This window comes from Pseudorasbora parva, chromosome 2, assembly GCF_024679245.1.
Source record: "Pseudorasbora parva isolate DD20220531a chromosome 2, ASM2467924v1, whole genome shotgun sequence".
Classification (NCBI taxonomy): domain Eukaryota; kingdom Metazoa; phylum Chordata; class Actinopteri; order Cypriniformes; family Gobionidae; genus Pseudorasbora; species Pseudorasbora parva.
The window spans coordinates 42,730,810-42,749,704 of NC_090173.1; the positions used below are offsets into that span (position 1 = coordinate 42,730,810).

At 39.8% G+C, this 18,895-nt stretch overlaps 1 protein-coding gene across 1 annotated transcript in view; it reads left to right on the forward strand.

The window, feature by feature from the left end:
• baiap3 (BAI1 associated protein 3) overlaps nt 1–18,895 on the forward strand; it is an 84,075-nt gene that overhangs the window by 10,887 nt on the left and 54,293 nt on the right. The window contains exon 2 of the mRNA XM_067420585.1: nt 6,768–6,929. Coding sequence (XP_067276686.1) covers nt 6,781–6,929 — 149 coding nt within the window. The 5' untranslated portion in view covers nt 6,768–6,780. The remainder of the gene's footprint in view (nt 1–6,767; nt 6,930–18,895) is intronic.

Consider the following 18,895-nt stretch of genomic DNA (forward strand, 5'->3'; position numbering starts at 1 on the left):
AGGTTTCGGAGGTGTGAGACTCTCAGGCGCTCGGCGGCGCTCAGCGCTCATTAACCCCGGCGAGAGCAGCCTTAACTCGGCTCGTCCTTCTGACGACTGCCGCTGCCTGGCAGAAGCCCCTCCCGTGACGCAAATTTGCGTCCGTTGTGTAGTGAATGAAGCGAATAGAGGCAAAATGTTCACGCGTCCAAGTTTGCGCGAATTGCGCTATTTATTCGCGTCACTCTCGTCTGGTGTGAACGCAGAATAACTGTTACGTGTGCTAGACCGGAACTGAGATACCGTCAACCGGAAGTATCGAGTGTCATGGCGACGCCCAGTAAGACTTGCAGGAAAGTTGTGGATAAGTTTATTAAATTGAAGTGAGGAGATGGGGTGGTGGAGGGATGCTAAAATAAAAATGTTCAACGAGAGGAGGTAAATCTGTTGTATAAATACATCTCTTATCATTGCTTAGATTGATTAGCTTACCATGCGCCACTTGTGTTTAATTGGGTTTAAAGATCTGACGTGCTCTCCTTGTTAATTAGGTTTGATTATCTGACGGCTCCGTTGTTTAATTATCTGTATGTGCTCCTCCCGAAATTAGTTAATAAAACTTCACTTAGTGAATGATGTGACATTGGAGCCTTCTAGGTACAGCTATGCTAAGAGTTCCACATGGTGAGTGTAAACGCATGTAAACATCTCAAATTCATCTTGGACAGAAACAGGACTGTAGCTATTCTTATTTAGTTTCATTTCAGAGAGAGCAATAAGTCTTAGAGTCAGATCGATCCCAATTGTGAAGCGTCTCTGTGGTACTATGCTTCATGTTAACGTTGATCAACACTGCAGATTGGCTCTGTGAAAATGGCCTAGTGGGGAATAAGCTGGCATAGATCCCCTGATTGCCCCATACACCTTTATCACAGCCTGGAGGATTATTGGTCTTATCGGCTCCTAGATCGTAATGATATGATCTCCGGTTCCTCCCCAGTGCTACCTGCCCTGAATTACTGTCTCCTAATCTTTTTTTGGGACCCCCACAGCCCAGCAGTAGTAAGTATCATTCGCAACGAACAAGGTATATGTTCCTTCTGTTCTTTTTGTCAATTTGCAATATGTTTATTGTATAAATCAGTGGTGTGCAGGAATGCTCTGTAATGAGGCAAAGTCCTCACAGTTTTTTTCTTTTTTTTTTCTTCATAGATCAAATTTGAAATCATGTCCCAGTTCCACTTAATGTTGTCACTTTTTCCCTGGTTAAATAAACTACATCAAAAAACTGAAACAAAATATAAGTCTCTCTCTGTAACCTCTGTAATTCTAAAGTACATCTCAAGTTAGTGATTTTACAGATTTTATTTTTTATTCCAAAATAATAACTAAAGACAGTAACAATATAAAAGTGTATATTACTTGTGAACTAATGTTCAGCTTTTTTTTTTAATAGTTAACTTATTTTTATCAGTCATCTAGCTTGGTAAACACTTGTTTCAGACACAAAGATATAACTTTCATTTTCCCAAGCTGATCGCTCACTAAATAAACCCCACAGTCATCATGTTGTCAGGCCAATTCAAGTTTCATTTTGACATGACATAAAGTGGTGATATCCAAGTGGGTGAGTTGTTTACTTAGCCACTTTTTAATTAGTCCTCTCATTTATGCCAACATTTCGTTTAACCAGACTGATTTGCAAAAAACAAACAAAAAATAAATAAAAACAAGAGGCTGGATTTATCGCATGAAACAATCAGAGAGATGGAGGCATTGCTTGTTTCATATGATTTCTCCCTATTCATTTTCAGTACCCTCCACCAAACCCACCGCACGCCTTAGGGTGTCTTGTCAGTGTTGCCAAGTCCAGTGGGCAGTTACTAGCATGACATGGTCATACTCAATTCTAGTCAGAATATGAGTCTGAAACTGCTCCATTGGGCTGTGATTATGAGGCGTGTTTCAACCGAACCAGGAAAGACCTCAATTGGATAGACCTACAACCTACAAGCGACTATTATGTGATATATATAGACCCATGAGTGCGAATTTTAGCAGGCAACCTTGCTAAAAGCAGGCAACCTTGCCCCCCCCCAAGCTCTCCGTTTAGGATTCGAGCAAATATAATCCAAGCCCCTTTGATGACGTGCATGATTACGTTACTGTTGATCATCTGTCCGTCATCGTCTAAAGCCCACCCTGATGATTTCATTGGTCCGAACAGTTTCTGTTCGGAGATAATCACTCCTCTAAGGTTGTGGGTTGTGGGTGGGGCTGAGTTTGGCTGGCATCCAGGCTAGATATTTTGAGGATGCACTACTTCTCTTGCCTCCTTGGAGAAAGGGCTGTTGTCTTCCATTTTGCCAAATAGTTTGTAAAACTTCAACTCCCATAATGCACTAGGTATGTTGTTGTCCTTGGCCACTCCCACCAGTAGGTTATGGATATGCTTAGCAGAGTCAAATACCAAACTGCTTTAGTAGGAAATACCCCTTAGCAAACTTATAGTCATAATTGGTGTTGACGTATTGTTCCCAGGTGCAATAATTCAAAGAGTAAACGTTTAGTGCAAATTATTTACTTGCGGTTTCCAGTGAAGGACCCAGTAGGCAGTGGCTAAAGGCAAAGAATTGTAAAAATGAGAGAGTGCCATGACCGAAAATCTGAAAAACCTCCATGTTTGTAGTCAACATTTCAAATTAGATGACTACGAATACAACGTTTTATGCCAAATGGACTCAGGGTATTCCACAAACACACACAAATAAAGATGACACGTTTGGGGAAAGAATTGTGGACCTGGTTTGATTGGATTCATTTCTGGATATATACACAGTTAAAATATTAAATAGATGAGTATATCATTTTATTATTGAAGTGAAAAAATGGGCACCCTCACAGGTAACCTTTTACCCCACCATTCAGAGCTTCATAATGAGAAGGACACTTGACATTTCTCCAATTTATGAAAGACTAGAGACACGGTTACGGGCCGTCTCTCAGTGCTTATCAAGAAAGACTTCATTCATTGTGTGAGAAGAGAGCAGTGATTGCATCAATGACAATCACAGGGCCTGCCATCATAAATGATTATGAAAACAGTGTTCCTGCTGGATTAGTGGGCAGAGAGTTATAGAATAAATAGAAAATATATCAAAGATCTTGCAGATGTTCCCACCACATTTATGTTGAAATAGCTCAAAAGTAATGCAATACAGAAATGTATTTGCTATCTGATGACACCAGAAGCATGCAACATGGTCTATTTAGTGAGTCATATATGTCCAGCAGAGGCTCACATCTCACATAATACATACTGACCTGGAAAACCTCATTGTAGTCTGAAAGGTCTTCCTTGGATGGCATATCTTGTCAGAAAGAATTTGCCACAGATAAATGAAGCTTGAGGAATAGGCACTGGCGAGATTTGTGTTTCAGACTGGCGAAAGCATTATACAGCAGCCCGGTCTCATTTCGCTCGACAAAGATCAGAAGGTTAACGCACCTCTATGAATGAGAATGAAAATCCATATGACAAAGGAGCCGTTCAGGCTTTGTATACGAATGAGAGTGGGAATCTATGGAAACAAAGATTATGAAATCAATAAAACAATTTGGTAGCAATTGGCAAATTGAAATCAATACATTTAAAGCTAAGGAGAGAAGCATATCAGCAATATTGCTTATCAGCTGGGGGCGCTCTTAACTTTTACTAGTGAGTTTAGGAATAGAAGATTAGAATTTCCCCCCACAATTCTCTGGTCGCTGTTGCCAGCTTTAATGCCCCAACAAAAGATAATATAAGCAAAACAAGAGCGTGATTTCGCAGCTTTTGTTGAATCCTGTGTACCTGCATTGGTGGTTCCTTGTGCTCCACCGTTACCATAGAGACCCCTCTGTCCCCAGCGGAGACGGCTTTGACTGCCAGGCTTACCGTCTCTCTATTGAGCAGCAGTGTCATTCACGTGGCCCAAGAGCTTTTGCGAAGGACAGAGGCTCAGCAGGGACGACCTGGTGAGAAGGAGCCGATGTTCCTGCTCTCGGCTATGGCAACGCTCCCTTAGCAGCTGTTGTCTTGTGTTTGGTAGCATGTCAGTTCTCGCCTTTCATGGGAGCTGATGCCTGAGACGGAGTGACATTCAATTCAGGTGACGGAGTGCGTAATTGAAATGAGTTCACCTGGGAAGCAGCTGCTCGGTGGTCTGGTGCTAATTGCCACCAGTAAGAGCTGAGAATTCAGGTGAATGCACTGCGGTCCCCTTCAATGCACATAACACTCGATTCCAGCACAGCGACTGGTGGAATCTGCGCTGTGGAGGGAGTTGAGAAAGGTGCTGGGAGTCAGATAGACTACTTTGCGTTGTCTCGTCTTTTGACATTTCTTAATGCCCTTCTGGTCAGATTAAAGGAGGGCAAAAAGCAAACACATCCTTTCCTTGTGTCTTGCAGGATTAATCAAGCTGAGAGAAACCAGATCAAAGGCTGGAATACAGTACACTATATACCACATTTGCCCTAATTTGAAGTCTGGACAAGTTGAAGTTAGTTATTGAAAGTCAGAGCCAGTTTGTAGATTTGTGACATATATTTATTTATTTATTTTATTTTTTTACAGAAAATCATGTGTATGATGGGACAACAACTCTAAATTTGTAGTTTTTATACTATAATTCCATACAGTCAGAGGATTTAAAAACATGTTTGATAATTTGAGCTGGTTTTAGAACACTTCTTATAGTACAGATGACATAGCTAAAAGGTTCATATCTGTTCCGATTTTAAAAGTGCACAAAAATCCCTCTAAGGCCTCGTCCACACGAAGCCAGAGCTTTCCCAATCCAATTCCACCCCCCCCCCCCCCCCCGTTTCAAGAAATATCTGCGTCCACACGAGATTACCGAAACTGACTAAAAACAATGTAGTTTGCATGCCAGGCCAGTGTGTGGCGCTGTAATTCTGCCATAGAAATAAACTAAAAATGAGAGTTGTGGCTAGAAGGGGAATAGCAGTGGTCTGAGGTGAGGCAAAACCTGACAATAAAATAACAATAAAAACATTTGCTACTTAACGGATGTGTTTTTTTTAATGCCTACCTAACCCTAACCCAAATCATACCCTTACAATAATGCAGATACGTTAATTAAATGACGTGATATTGATGTGCGCATGCCCAGTGCCCGTAGTTGTATCCCTTAACTCTTCACCGTGCTGGACGTAGTGTGATGACATCACTGTTTCAGAAAATATACGGATTCGCTGTACACACGAAAACGGAAGATGGCCGTTTTTAGATTTATCCACTTTGGGACCCGGTTTCAAAAAACATCGGATTCATGCTGCCAAAATGCCGGATCCGTGTGGACGAAACGCTGATACGGTACAAAATTTATACGTATACAGCTAAACACATCTCTGTGTGGACGGGGCATAAAATAAGACAAAAGACCAGTCTGACCAGGATGGGATACCAGCAACCATCTTAGGCCCAGTCAGGTGATAATGCCACTGGAGGGCCACTCTCCTGCAAAGTTTAGCTCCTACCCCAAATAAACACACCGGAACCAGCTAATCAAGGTATTCAGGAATATGTACGAAGGTGGTCCGCCAGGAGCAGGATTGAAATTTTTTAGGCTAAAATGTGTTTTTTTAATTTTTTTACTTCCAGCTGGGTTGGATTCAAAACAACCCTGCAAATGGCCTGAACTAGCTAAATTGGTAATCAGTTTAAATGACCAGTTTGTTGCATCATATTAACCTGTACAAGGTGTTTGAGGCACCATCATACTGTTTTGGCTTGTCATATTCAAGACGTAGTCAAGCTGCAATAATCAGCATATAGTATGTTGCAATATAAACTGGTCCAAACTGGTCTATGGTTTAAAATATGGTTCGAAATCTTCCAAAAAAAAGTATCCTTACACCAAAACCTGACAATACGATGTAGTATGAAGTAATGCAACAGGGACACGCTGGATTTCCAAGTAAACATAGAGTCATTACATAGAAAACAACTGATATGACAGTGGGCTTCAGAACTCCTCCTCGTAACATTTAGAGATTTGACAAAGGCAAACTGTCATGAGCTGAAAGAACTGTTTGTACATTTGCATTTGACATCTCAATCAAAATTATTCTCCTTCGTTCATTCTGTCAGTCTCTCACGTTGCTTACAGTTTCCCCCGCCCCCTTTGATTCTTTCTCTGAATAGAGCCGTTGCTTTCCCCAAAGATGTGATTGAATGTGGTTCACTAGTTAATCATATACCAAGCGAGTCTTTATCCAGAAGTGGCTTTTCTCCACTCTCAGGCTCCTCAGGTTAAGGGGCCTAGAGTTTAAGCCTGTGGATCCAGTTACAACAGAATTAAGAGCCTCTGCCGAACTCTCATAGTCTCCATCTGCACCACATCTGAGCTGACAGGTGAAAAATTTGTTGCCGTCTTGACATGGAGAGTAATTGCAGGCTTCGCTTCTCACACAGATGACCGCTTTCTGTGGCTGAAGACAAATGGGCCTGACACGTATGTCAATTAACACTGGACAGCAGCCGCATGCGCCCTATGCAAAGTGTGTTTATAACTGGATTACGAGAGGGAGGAATGATGCCTGTAATTACTCATCGTGCCTGTTGTGAGCATAGCCAATGCTAGGCCCGAGAGGTGGACCCTGGGTTAATTGTTTCCCCGCTCACGCCTTTCTGAGAAGTGCTCTCTGATAATGTCCCCATTCTGTCACCTTTTACACCTCTCCCACGGCGTAGCTGATGCAGTCTGTGGTATTTTTTGCAGACAGTGAACGAGCATGTCGACACTGCTGGATCTGAAGAGCAGTGTGCTCAGGCAGGTGCAGAGGAGCCAGTCCCTGAGGACCAGGAGGGAGCCACCGGCCAGTACCAACGCTGGAGGGAGTCCCCCAGCGCTCGCACGACGCTCTGGCACCATCGTACACAGGCGAGTTTGTAACATGAGAGCGCATTCTTCAAAGCTAAAGCTCCTGTTAAAAAACTAAAAGGCTTTTAAAACTTGACACAGCTTTACACACTTCTTTGTAATTTACTTTAGAATGTAAAAAGTGAAGTGGAATTGAGCCTAGGATAGAAAACCACTGCTTTAATACACCAATACAAAGATATATTTTTTTCTAAAAAAAGAGAATAGTTCTAATCTCAAAAGAACATTAATTAAATTCATTTTGTATATAGCTTTTTACAACATACAGTTCCAAAGCAGCTTCACAACTAATATTGCCTTACAAACCTTGAAGAAAGCAACTGAATATGTTAAAGTAAATAGGGAAGAAAGCCTGGAAAGATCCAAGATTGTGAAAACCCACCTCTTCACACTGGCGCATGCGTACAACATTGGCAACACATTTATACAAAGCATACATGTACAGATTGGAATTAAAACAAATGTTATACAATCTAATAACACAACACAACATATAGTAACTATTATATTATATTATATTATATTATATTATATTATATTATATTATATTATATTATATTATATTATATTATATTATATTATATTATATTATATTATATTATATTATTCAATTAAATTATAACTCACAAATAACCAGCCAGGCTTTTGAAGAGCATACACATTTTATAATTGCAAGCAACAGAAAAGTATTGTTTGTTGATTCATTTACTTTCCCAACCAGCATTTAGATACTGAGGAAGTGGCTGCAGTTTATAAAAATGTCTTTGTGGTTTTCATCCATGATCATCCTGTCAAGTGTGGATTTACCTGGTGTGTAAAAAAAGGCGATTCAAAAAGGATGAGCACTTCAAAATATCCTACCTTAAAAAATACGGTCTCAAAAAATACAGGAAAGAAATTGCAACCATAAAGTTCAATTTCATAGTTGCTTAACCATTATTTTTTTTGTTTGTGTGTGTGTGTTAGAGATGAAAGTGTTAGTTCACCCAAAAAGAAAAAAAATTCTGTCTTTAATTACTTACCCTCATGTCATTCCAAACCTTTAAGACTTTCGTTCCTCTTTGAAACACAAATAATGATCTTTTTGATGAAATCTAAGAGCTTTCAGTCCTATCTATTGACAGCTATGCAACTTTGGCACTTAAAAAAGTTAATAAAGAGACTGTAAAACGAATCCATATGAATTGAGCGGTTTAGACCAAATTTTCTGAAGTGACTCAATTGCTTTAAATGATGAACAGATTTAATTTGGTTTATATTCACATTTAAACAGTGAAAACAACAACAACAACAACAACAACAACAACAACAACAAAACAGAAGCTCAACCAATCCTTCTTGACTCAAAAGAACAATCCTCATTGGTTCTTGCAGAAGCTCAAACGTGATGCGTAATATGGGAATTAACCTCATTGGTTTTTGAGAAAGCTCAAACGTGATTCGTAACACGAGAATGAACCTCATTGGTTCTCACAGAAGCTCAAAAGTGCTGCGTAACGTAAGAATGAACCTCATTGGTTGTTGAGGAAGCTCAAATGTGCTGCGTAACGTGAGAATGAACCTCATTGGTTGTTGAGGAAGCTCAAACGTGCTACGTAACGTGAGAATGAACCTCATTGGTTGTTGAGGAAGCTCAAACGTGATGCGTAACGTGAGAATGAACCTCATTGGTTCTTGAGGAAGCTCAAACGGGATTCGTATCAAGAGAATGAACCTCATTGGTTCTTGTGGAAGCTCAAACATGATGGGTAACACAAGAGAACGAACCTCATTGGTTCTTGTGGAAGCTCAAATGTGATGCGTAATTACGAGAATGAACCACATTGGTTCTTGGAGAAACTGAAACGTGATGCGTAATGCGAGAATAAACGTCATTGGTTCTTACAGAAGCTCAAACGTGATGCGTAATGCGAGAATGAACCTCATTGGTTATTGCAGAATCTCAAACGTGATGCGTAATGCGAGAATGAACCTCATTGGTTATTGCAGAAGCTCCAATGTGATGCGTAATGCGAGAATTAACCTCATTGGTTCTTGAGGACAATCAAATGTGATGCATAACACGAATATGGACCTCATTGGTTCTTACAGAAGCTCCAATATGATGCGTAATGCAAGAATGAACCTCATTGGTTATTGAAGAAACTCCAATGTGATGCGTAATGCGAGAATGAACCTCATTGGTTATTGCAGAAGCTCCAGTGTGATGCGTAATGCGAGAATTAACCTCATTGGTTCTTGAGGACAATCAAATGTGATGCATAACACGAATATGGACCTCATTGGTTCTTACAGAAGCTCCAATATGATGCGTAATGCAAGAATGAACCTCATTGGTTATTGCAGAAACTCCAATGTGATGCGTAATGCGAGAATGAACCTCATTGGTTATTGCAGAAACTCCAATGTGATGCGTAATGCGAGAATGAACCTCATTGGTTATTGCAGAAGCTCCAATGTGATGCGTAATGCGAGAATTAACCTCATTGGTTATTGCAGAAGCTCCAATGCTTCCTTTTACCATAACTGATCTATGAGTTGAATGTTTATATTTGTGTACATGCCTAATTTAAAAATTTTTAATCACATAAAGCGAACATGTCTCTTTAGAAAAACGAACTGGTCCTTCAAATCAACACAAACTGAGGCTATTTTTCCATGTTCTTAATGTTTAGAGTTTTATATTGATCTATTCACTTCCCTCAGATCTTAACAGATGGTGGGATGTCTGATGTCCATGAAGAGGCTAGTGACTCATTTAGCTCTTGAACGCCTACTATCATTTATAGTACTTTTATGCTTTGAGAATGACTCGATCTCGACACCCCTATCACATTTCAAATTTAGTGGTGTTAATAATTCAGAACAAGAAGGCCTTTGTGTGGATCATGCAACAATTACCTTTCTGGCTCAGTGCAGTCACACAAGGCTCTTTCTTATCCACTCAGGCCAGGATTTTTTTAAGATAATTTCCAGGCAGCAAAGATAAAAGTGGTTTGGTCTCTGTGGTTAGACCAGAACGATAATGCAAGTCAGTTTGATCCTTACGAAAAGACAAAGAACATCCTAATACCAGAGGCTATAAATATAACACGTCTAAAATGTTTTCCAGCACTTCTCCTCCATTACTACAAGAACAGAACATTTTCTACCCTATCTGCACATGTTTACCGCTCTAAATACCCGTAGACATCACTTTGAGCTAGGAGTGGGCGATCTGACGTTTTGATATTTGGAAGACTTTTCAAGTGAATAGTAGAGATTGTGATCTTTTATGTCCTCATTATAATGTTAAACTACAGCAAAGACATCCTACTATATTTGGCTGTGCTGACAACACGGCCTCACTCCTATTATTCACATATTGATGCTTGGTCAGGACCCCTCGGCGTCAATATTTTACTGTACAGGTCGTTTTCTGACGCACTGGGTACTCCATTTGATTTCAGTTGTTTGCCCAATGCGTCAGATCAAGACACATTTAATTCCTTGCATTTGTAAAAGCAGACTACTTAATAGGCTACTTTTATATATTGGAGCAACTAACCCAACTCACACCCTCAATCTACTCTTCTCAACAATATAAAACACGTAACAGGTTTCCCTTTCTGAGCACTTCTCAGAAAAGCATGAGCAACAAAAAAAAGTACAGTCACTGTTATTTATTGCAAAACTGACCAAAACAATATACAAGTAACTCATGTTGCATTTTAAGTCCTCTGAGTCTGAAGTCATACGATATCTTAAAGCAGCACTAGGTAACTTTTCAACCTTCATAATATATTTTCAAGACTCTTGTGATGATAAATCGACTTACAATAGGTTGAATGACACGTCTGCCATAGCCTGATGGGGTCTGTATCGTTTTTAATCGTACTTTTAAACTTCGGGTTTCGGGTAGTAACCCGAGAACAAAAAGAACTACAAAATTCGACTGCTTTACGGCATATACGTCACTTCCACCAACACACACACTTCCTTAAATTCGGACGTGCGAGCCCAACTTTGTTCGTTGGATAATAGTCATGTCCGAAGCAGCAGAGACAAATAAGAAAGAAAAGGTTTTGTTGGAGGAAAGCAATAAGAGGAAATGAAAAATGATGGGATTAAAGGCAGGACGAGGATCAACATTGGACCAGGGTTTGCTCGTCGGCGTGAGCTGAAGGAGGCGTGCCCGACCGATGCTGTCCTGCTTGTTATGGTGATTACCTACCACTCAAACATTGAATTGAAGTATCATATAGATTCTGTAAAACGGTAACCAATAGACTACTATAATGACGCTGGCTTGTAAACGTGACCATCGTGATTATTTGGCGTTTGAAAAAAATAAAAGCCATGAAATTATATTCATATGACATGCTGAAACATCTGCCACTGACTGTAACGTTACCTGGGATGAAGACATTTCACACGCGACGCCAGAAGAACTCCTCTTGCAGTTTTCAGGGGAACTGTTAGTGCTGTACCGACCCGCGGGGCGCTTTTATGAAGTTATTTGGCCCGCACCGCACCACTGTATATATTTTTACAACCCGCCGCGCACCCGCGACCATTAAATAGACATACGGGGTCCGCGGGTTATGGGATGGCATCCCCTGTTGTAGGATGACAGCTCTTACGACAGTAGTTGAGGACATTATTTTTTCCAAACTGTAGGGGGACCCCGAGAGCAAAAGTAGCCAAGTGGGGCTTTAATGTAAAGAACAGAGTTGATCTTAATGTTTTAATCACTGAAATTATCCTACCCGCCGCTCAGTGAACACACACACACACTCTGATCGGTCAGTAATATCTCATTCAAATGATATATACGACTCTTTAGCATGATGCGATCGGTCATGAGACACACGAGAGCCAATGCTGTCAAAGCTGACATTATGTTTCCTCGGTGGCAATTTTTGAAATGTGTTCATGATCATCGGCAGATAGACTTCTGATCTCTTTTAGGCATTTTCTTTACTCAAATCAATTGTTTGGCCTCAGAACACTTGGAATATTTATACTTTTTGAATAAATTGTGCATGCAGTCCTATCTGCCTGTTATATCCTGTGTTTTATATCATATAATACACAAATGGGTAGGCTTCGGGATTGGGTTGGGTAACGTTTTTAAAATTACCTTTGTCTCAATAAAACTGAACGAAACTTTATAAAACTGAACTCAACTTTTTCAGAAACTATCAAAAATATGCCATTACAAAAGAAGAAAAACACATTGAAAATGAAAAAAATGAACTCAGTCGAAAAAATGTAACAGGATATTCAGTATGCTTTATTTTTTGTGAATGTTTTTCAAAGATTTGTTTTCGCAAATCGCGGATGGTGAATGCAATGCCAAAGATTTCGCTTACGTTTCTCAGTTTTTCGTTTGCTCTTTTGACACAAACCTCTCGTGTGGGCGGGCTTAACAGTGATCTACTTTGATTGAATAAAGAGTTTTTGATGGACAGCTAGGTCCTCTCTGACCTGTGCATATTGGAAGGATCTCGCTGTGCTTTGTATTAGGCTAGTTCGTGAAGATGAGCTCTCAGGAGAGACATGGAGCGGCGGCGGCTTCATCTTCATCATCTTCTTCACCCGCTTGTTCTTCAATAAGTTTGTGTTAGGCTATTGAAGTAACCAATAATATCGATAAAAGTTGTATCCATGTACAGTGTGCAAAAGTTTGTTGCGGGTTATTGATATAGGCGTAATTTGCGGGTGGGACATTTCCCCACCACTTTTTGAAACATTGAAACATCTTGTTGCACGGATGAACCTAACTAATACAAACAAAACATCTCTGGTTAACTAGAAGAGCATCATTTCATTAGTTTGTTATATAAGAGGTGATCTGGCGGCCATTGTCGCTGTTATCAGTGGCTCGTGCATGTGAGAGGCTTTCTCCGGTGATTGATTTGTTCCGGTGAAATCATGAAATAAAATGCATAAAAAAAAATCGTCCCTGCTCTTGATATACAACCAATGATGATAAACATGAGGTTTATATTAGCTAATAAATGAACTATTTAATAGATTTTTGGACATCTTAACCCCCCCCCCACACACACACACACACACACACACACACACACACTCTCACACTCACACACACACTCACATATCCCACCCACTTTTTAAAACAAAGTTACGCCACTGTTGATATACATAAAACGTTTTTTAAATAATTCATGTGTCAAATTAAGCCAGAACTGTTGCACACTGTATGGATACAACTTGTAGGCCTATCAATATTATTGGTTACTTCAATAACACAAACTTATTGCTGCCTTGAAGAAGCGGGTGAAGAATGATGAAGATGAAGCCGCCGCCACTCCATATGTCTCTCCTGAGAGCTCATCTTTACAAAGTAATACATTACAAAGCACCGCAAGATCCTTCCAATATGCGCAGGTCAGAGAGGACCTGTCCATCAAAAGCTCTTTATCCAATCAGAGTAGATCACTGTTAAGCCCACCCCCACAAGAGGTTTGTGTCAAAAGAGCAAACGAAAAACTGAGACACGTAAGCGATAACAATGTGACAATGTGAAGAGATAATTTTTTCTTTTTTCCCAAATCACAAACAGGACCATACATAAAAATCCTTAAAATCAATAATTTATTCTATTAGGCAAACTCTATTAGATATTCTGGTCAACTATGTTATGGACAAAATAAGTATTTGTTCATAGCTTGGAAAAATACCAACAATTTAAGTACGCACCTGACTGACAGATTATATATCCACTTACCAAAATCAAATAAAAATATAATCATTAACACTTCTACCTCAATATTTTGAGGTATAATATCTCTCTATTTTCACAAAAATGGTCATAACATTTTCTCAAGCAAGTCAAATTTGTATATGTTGTTTTGGAATAAAAAAGGGGGGGGGGGGGGGTGAAATGCTGTTTCATGCATACTGAGCTTTTTACACTGTTAAAGACTTGGATTCCCATCCTAAACATAGACAAAGTTTCAAAAACTAATGTTGGACGTTTGATGGAGAATTTCTGTATCAAAAACAGATTTTTTTTTTTTTCGGTTTCTCACAAGTTTCGGCGAGTTTTTTTCGAGTATGGGTCTACTTGACGTTAATAGATCGGAAGGTCCCTGTATGGGCCGTACGGGCTCTTCTCCCGGTAGGGTGCGCGCGCGCGTGACTTGAGCGAGAGAGGAAATGCACGGCCGTAAACACTCTCTCAGGTGCAGATCCAGTCCTCCGTGAAGACTTATGTGGTGCGCCGCGCTCCAATTTATTCCTATGGGTGACGTCGAGCGACTTCAACACTTCAGCACAGCATTCCGGGAAGGCAGCGCTGCATTTGAACTGATTTGAACGCAGAAATGACAGGAAGCTTCACAACATCGCTTCAGTCGCGTCTCAAAGTGGATTTACACGCCACTGCTGTCACAGGACTTCACCAAATCATACCAAAGAAGTGTTTTTTTGAGGAGCGGTCCCAGCGATAAAGGTTCGGTCCTGCTTTGGAAGCAGCCAGTGAGTAAAACTGCTTCAAATGTCTCTGCTGTTGTCGCGTGAGTAAACATCAGTAAACGACACGATCGCGTGCTTCGTCATTCAAATGAGCTAACGGTTACTCCATTGTTGTTCTATATAACGTTACACTAGTCTGAATCTGACGTGCAAAACCGTTTTGCTTGCTACTGCTAAGGTCTAGTCGCATACAATAGTCCATAAACCGAATCATGTCCTCATACACTGCGAGTAAAGACACACAAATGTGGAGAGGCCACTAAATACAGTACATACCACAGAGACGGACGTCCTGATGTTGCCGTTTCTCCTGTTCAATTTATTTATGCCTCAGATTTGATTCTGGATCATATCTGTATTAGCTGAGATCGATAGCCATGAGTTTCTCCACGCTTGAGGACGTCACCGCTTTGCTCTCGTCATTCTTTAGCTCCGCCCACACGATACGCCTCCAGCCGCTCGGTTTTTTCCGGAAAGACTCGGTACAGCCCATATTTCTTTTCTAAATATAATAAAACTAAAGACTTTTCGGAGATATGAAGGATACAATACTACTCTATAGGTACTCAAGATTGACATGAGATTGACTAAAACTGAGTGTTTCACCCCCCCTTTAATGTATTCTTAAAGTATTCTTAAAGTAAGTATAAAGTATTCTTAAAGTATTCTTAAAGTAAGTATAAAGTATTCTTAAAGTATTCTTAAAGTATTCTTTGGCCTTAAGGGCTATCCCTCATCAGCCCCTGGTTAACTTGTGTATAAATACCCCAGTGTTTGCTCATGTTTAGGTCTAGTCTTGTCTTGTCTTTTGATGGCTGTTTTGTGTTTTGTTCTGTCTGGTTCATGGTTTCTGTTATCTGCTTTTGGATTCTCTCGCTTTGCTTCTCTGAGTTTCACCACACTTAAAAGTTTGCTACTGTCCACTATGTTAACTTTTCTGGGTAACAGAGTTGACTGTAACTTAGTTGATTTTTTTTTTTTTTAGCATTTTGGACTTATACTCAACATTAAAGAGCCCAGATCCACTGAGATGTATGTTTAGAAATATATTTTTATAAACATAAATATTTAGCAAAATTTTGGTGGTAAAATTTGCAGCAGTAATACTTATGTAACGTTGTGGACAGTCAATTAATCCACTCTTGACACAGGCTTGCTTTTTAAACTAATATTATGGAAAAGAGAGAGGACCCAACTTTTAGTCTTTCATCCCTCTGCTTCATGATGAAATTACATCACACTATGCAAATTATGTGAGATTGGGACAATCCATTTCTTTTTGAAGGGGGTTTTCCTATAGTGGGTAACTTAATTGCAGTGGTTTTTCGGACACACATAAAATAAGGTATATCAGAATAAACGCTTATCTTTTCTGAAGAGCACAACCTAATTTCTTGATTATCTAATCTAAGTGAAGGTAAAACTATAAAATGTAATGTATGTTTGAGATCATTTCATGCTTAAATGAAGAGTAGAATGAGCAACTTTACAAAATCGGTCAGCTGAAAACTAGGGTTCTATGTGAGATGATCCAAATTTTTGAACAAAAGATATGGGTTTTTCCACATGTAGTAGTGGGACTGGGAAAAATAAAATTTTGTACTATGAAAATAAACTCTTGGGGTTTATATTTATGGAAAAATATATAAAAAATATACATCACGGATATGAGATGTCCCTCATGTCCATTCATGATTATTGAATGACCCCTAAACTGAACATCCAATTCAGTCAAATCATGTAACATGACCGTCGTAAAATGCAGTCTACTGCGGGACATGCTTTGTTTTAAAAATAGTTATGAAAAGCGCATTAAACAAAAATAGACTGATCCCCGCACACTTTGTGTGTTTACAGCAAGTGAAGTATGGGGTTTCAAGTGCATCCCATAATTGGTCAAATATACACAAAAATATATACACATAAAGACAGTCAGTTATGTCATATGCGAATAAACAGCTGGGAAAGAAATCAGATGCATGTCATTATATTAGATCCCAACACATTCTCAGACCCAACTCGTCACATATGGACGCTTGACCAGGACCCCTTGTCGTCACTTTTCAACGAACTGGGCGTACCTTTATCATCAATTTTCGACGCGCTGGGTGCTCCATTCATTTCAATGAGAAACCTTTGGCGTCATACACAGACGCACTGGGAATGGGAATATTATCGTCATGGTGAAAATTATTTTTTGATTTATTTATTGAAATTATTTATTGGTTTATAATTTTGCCATTGAGATGTTGGGGTGTGCTTCGCAATTAAATCAGCAAGCATAATTTCATTTACATTTATTTTATTTACGCTATTTAGACACATTTTAACATGTAACCCAACCCCATCCCATCCCTAAACCTACCCATTCGTGTGAACATGATATAAAACACTAGCCTGACGTGGTCATACTCAATTCTAGTCAGAATATGCTCCATTGGGCTGTGATTATGGGGCGTGTTTCAACCGAACTAGGAAAGACATCAACTGGACAGACCTACAACCAATCAGAGCAACGAAGGGACGCATAACGTTACTTGTCAAATGTCAACAGAGCTCAACTGCACTGTGATGCCAAGTCCGCGTTTTTTCCGCGGGTTCTTTTCTATGTCTGCGGGTTGAAGCGACTATTATGTGATATATAGACCCTGGAGTGCTAATTTTAGCAGGCAACCTTGCCACAATAACGTATGTTTTACCCCCCAAACGCCATTTTTTCACCGGAGAACCCCCCTAGTAGTTGCCACGTTTTGTTGTAAAAACTTGGCAACCCTGTCTGCACGCGCGCTGAAATCAGGCTGGAATACACGATCTTTGCCAGAGTTGTAAAATAATGTAATGATACACAGCGTACTTACCCAACATGATCATCATTTCTGAGAGAAATTGTGATGGTGAATGCATATACAAACAAGCTCTCCGTTTAGGATTCAAACAAATATAATCCAAGCCCCTTTGATGACGTGCATGATTACGTTACAGTTTATCATCTGTCCGTCATCGTCTAAAGCCCGCCCTTGATGATTTCATTGGTCCGAACAGTTTCTGTTCGGGGATAATCACTCCTCTATGGAGCAAGGCCAGACCGAATTGTCCGACCTAAAAATTTTGTGGGCGGGGCTAAGTTTGGCTGGCATCCAGGCTAATATGGATGGTAAATGGACTGCATTTATATAGTGCTTTTATCCAAAGCGCTTTACATTTTTGCCTCACATTCACCCATTCATACACCGACGGCGATGTCAGCCATGTAAGACGCCATCCAGCTCGTCGGAAGCAGCTGGGGTTAGGTGTCTTGCTCATGGACACTTCGACACTTGGTAAGGTGGAACCGGGGATTGAACCACCAACCTTCTGGTTTGTAGACAACCTACATGAACCACTGAGCCACTGCCGCCCCGGTAATAAAACACAGGATATAACATACGACTGCATCCACGAGTTATTCAAAAAAGTTAAATAATCCAAGTTTTCCAAAGCCAAACGATTGATGTGCATGAAGAAAATCCCCAAAAGCGATCAGCATCTCCATCCACCGAAGATCATGAACAAACACATCAAATTTCAAATATTCCCGCCCCTTACTTCAGATTTCATAGTGAAATTGCATTGGCTCTCGTATGTCTTGTGACCAATTGCATCATTACGTCAGCATTGATTGTAAAATGTTCTTGGCTCTCCTGTGTCTTGTGACCGATTGCGTCATGTTTAAGAGTCTTTTGAATTATTTGAATGAGATATGAATGAGTTCATTCACGGGGCAGCGGGATCATCATTTCAGCGATTAAAACATCAAGATCAACTCTGTTCTTCACATGAAGATATCGTATGACTTCAGAAGACTTGGAATGCAACATGAGCTAATACTTTTATACCGTTTTGGTCAGATTTTGCAATAAATACTTGTGACTGTACATTTATTTGCCTGGTATGTGTTTTATATTGTTAAGATGGGTAGGTTTAGGGTAGGAGTTGGGTTAGTTGCTCCAAATATATAAAAGTAGCCTTTAAATATTAATAAAATCATGTCTGCTTTTACAAACGTAAAGAATTAAATGCGTCTGTGTATGACGCCAAAGGTTTCTCATTGAAATGAATGGAGCACCCAGCGTGACAAAAATTGACGATAAAGGTACGCCCAGTTCGTTGAAAAGTGACGACAAGGAGTCCTGGTCAAGCGTCCATATGTGACGAGTTGGGTCTGAGAATGTGTTGTAGATCCATGCATTCAGTCTTAAAGCCTAATGAAAATATCCGCTGCTCTCTGTGTCATTAATGTTAAACGAAAGACAATATCGCTCAATGCTCTTGACTGAATAAATGTAGAAGCTTTAATAAGATACTAATATATATTTTGATACAGTGAAGACCGTGCTGTGTTTTAACTTAGGGTTAAATTGTTAAATTATCCGAATATATAAAAGTCATCCAGTCTGGATATTCTCGATAGTACATCTTAAAATTGGGAAGATCGTGATTCA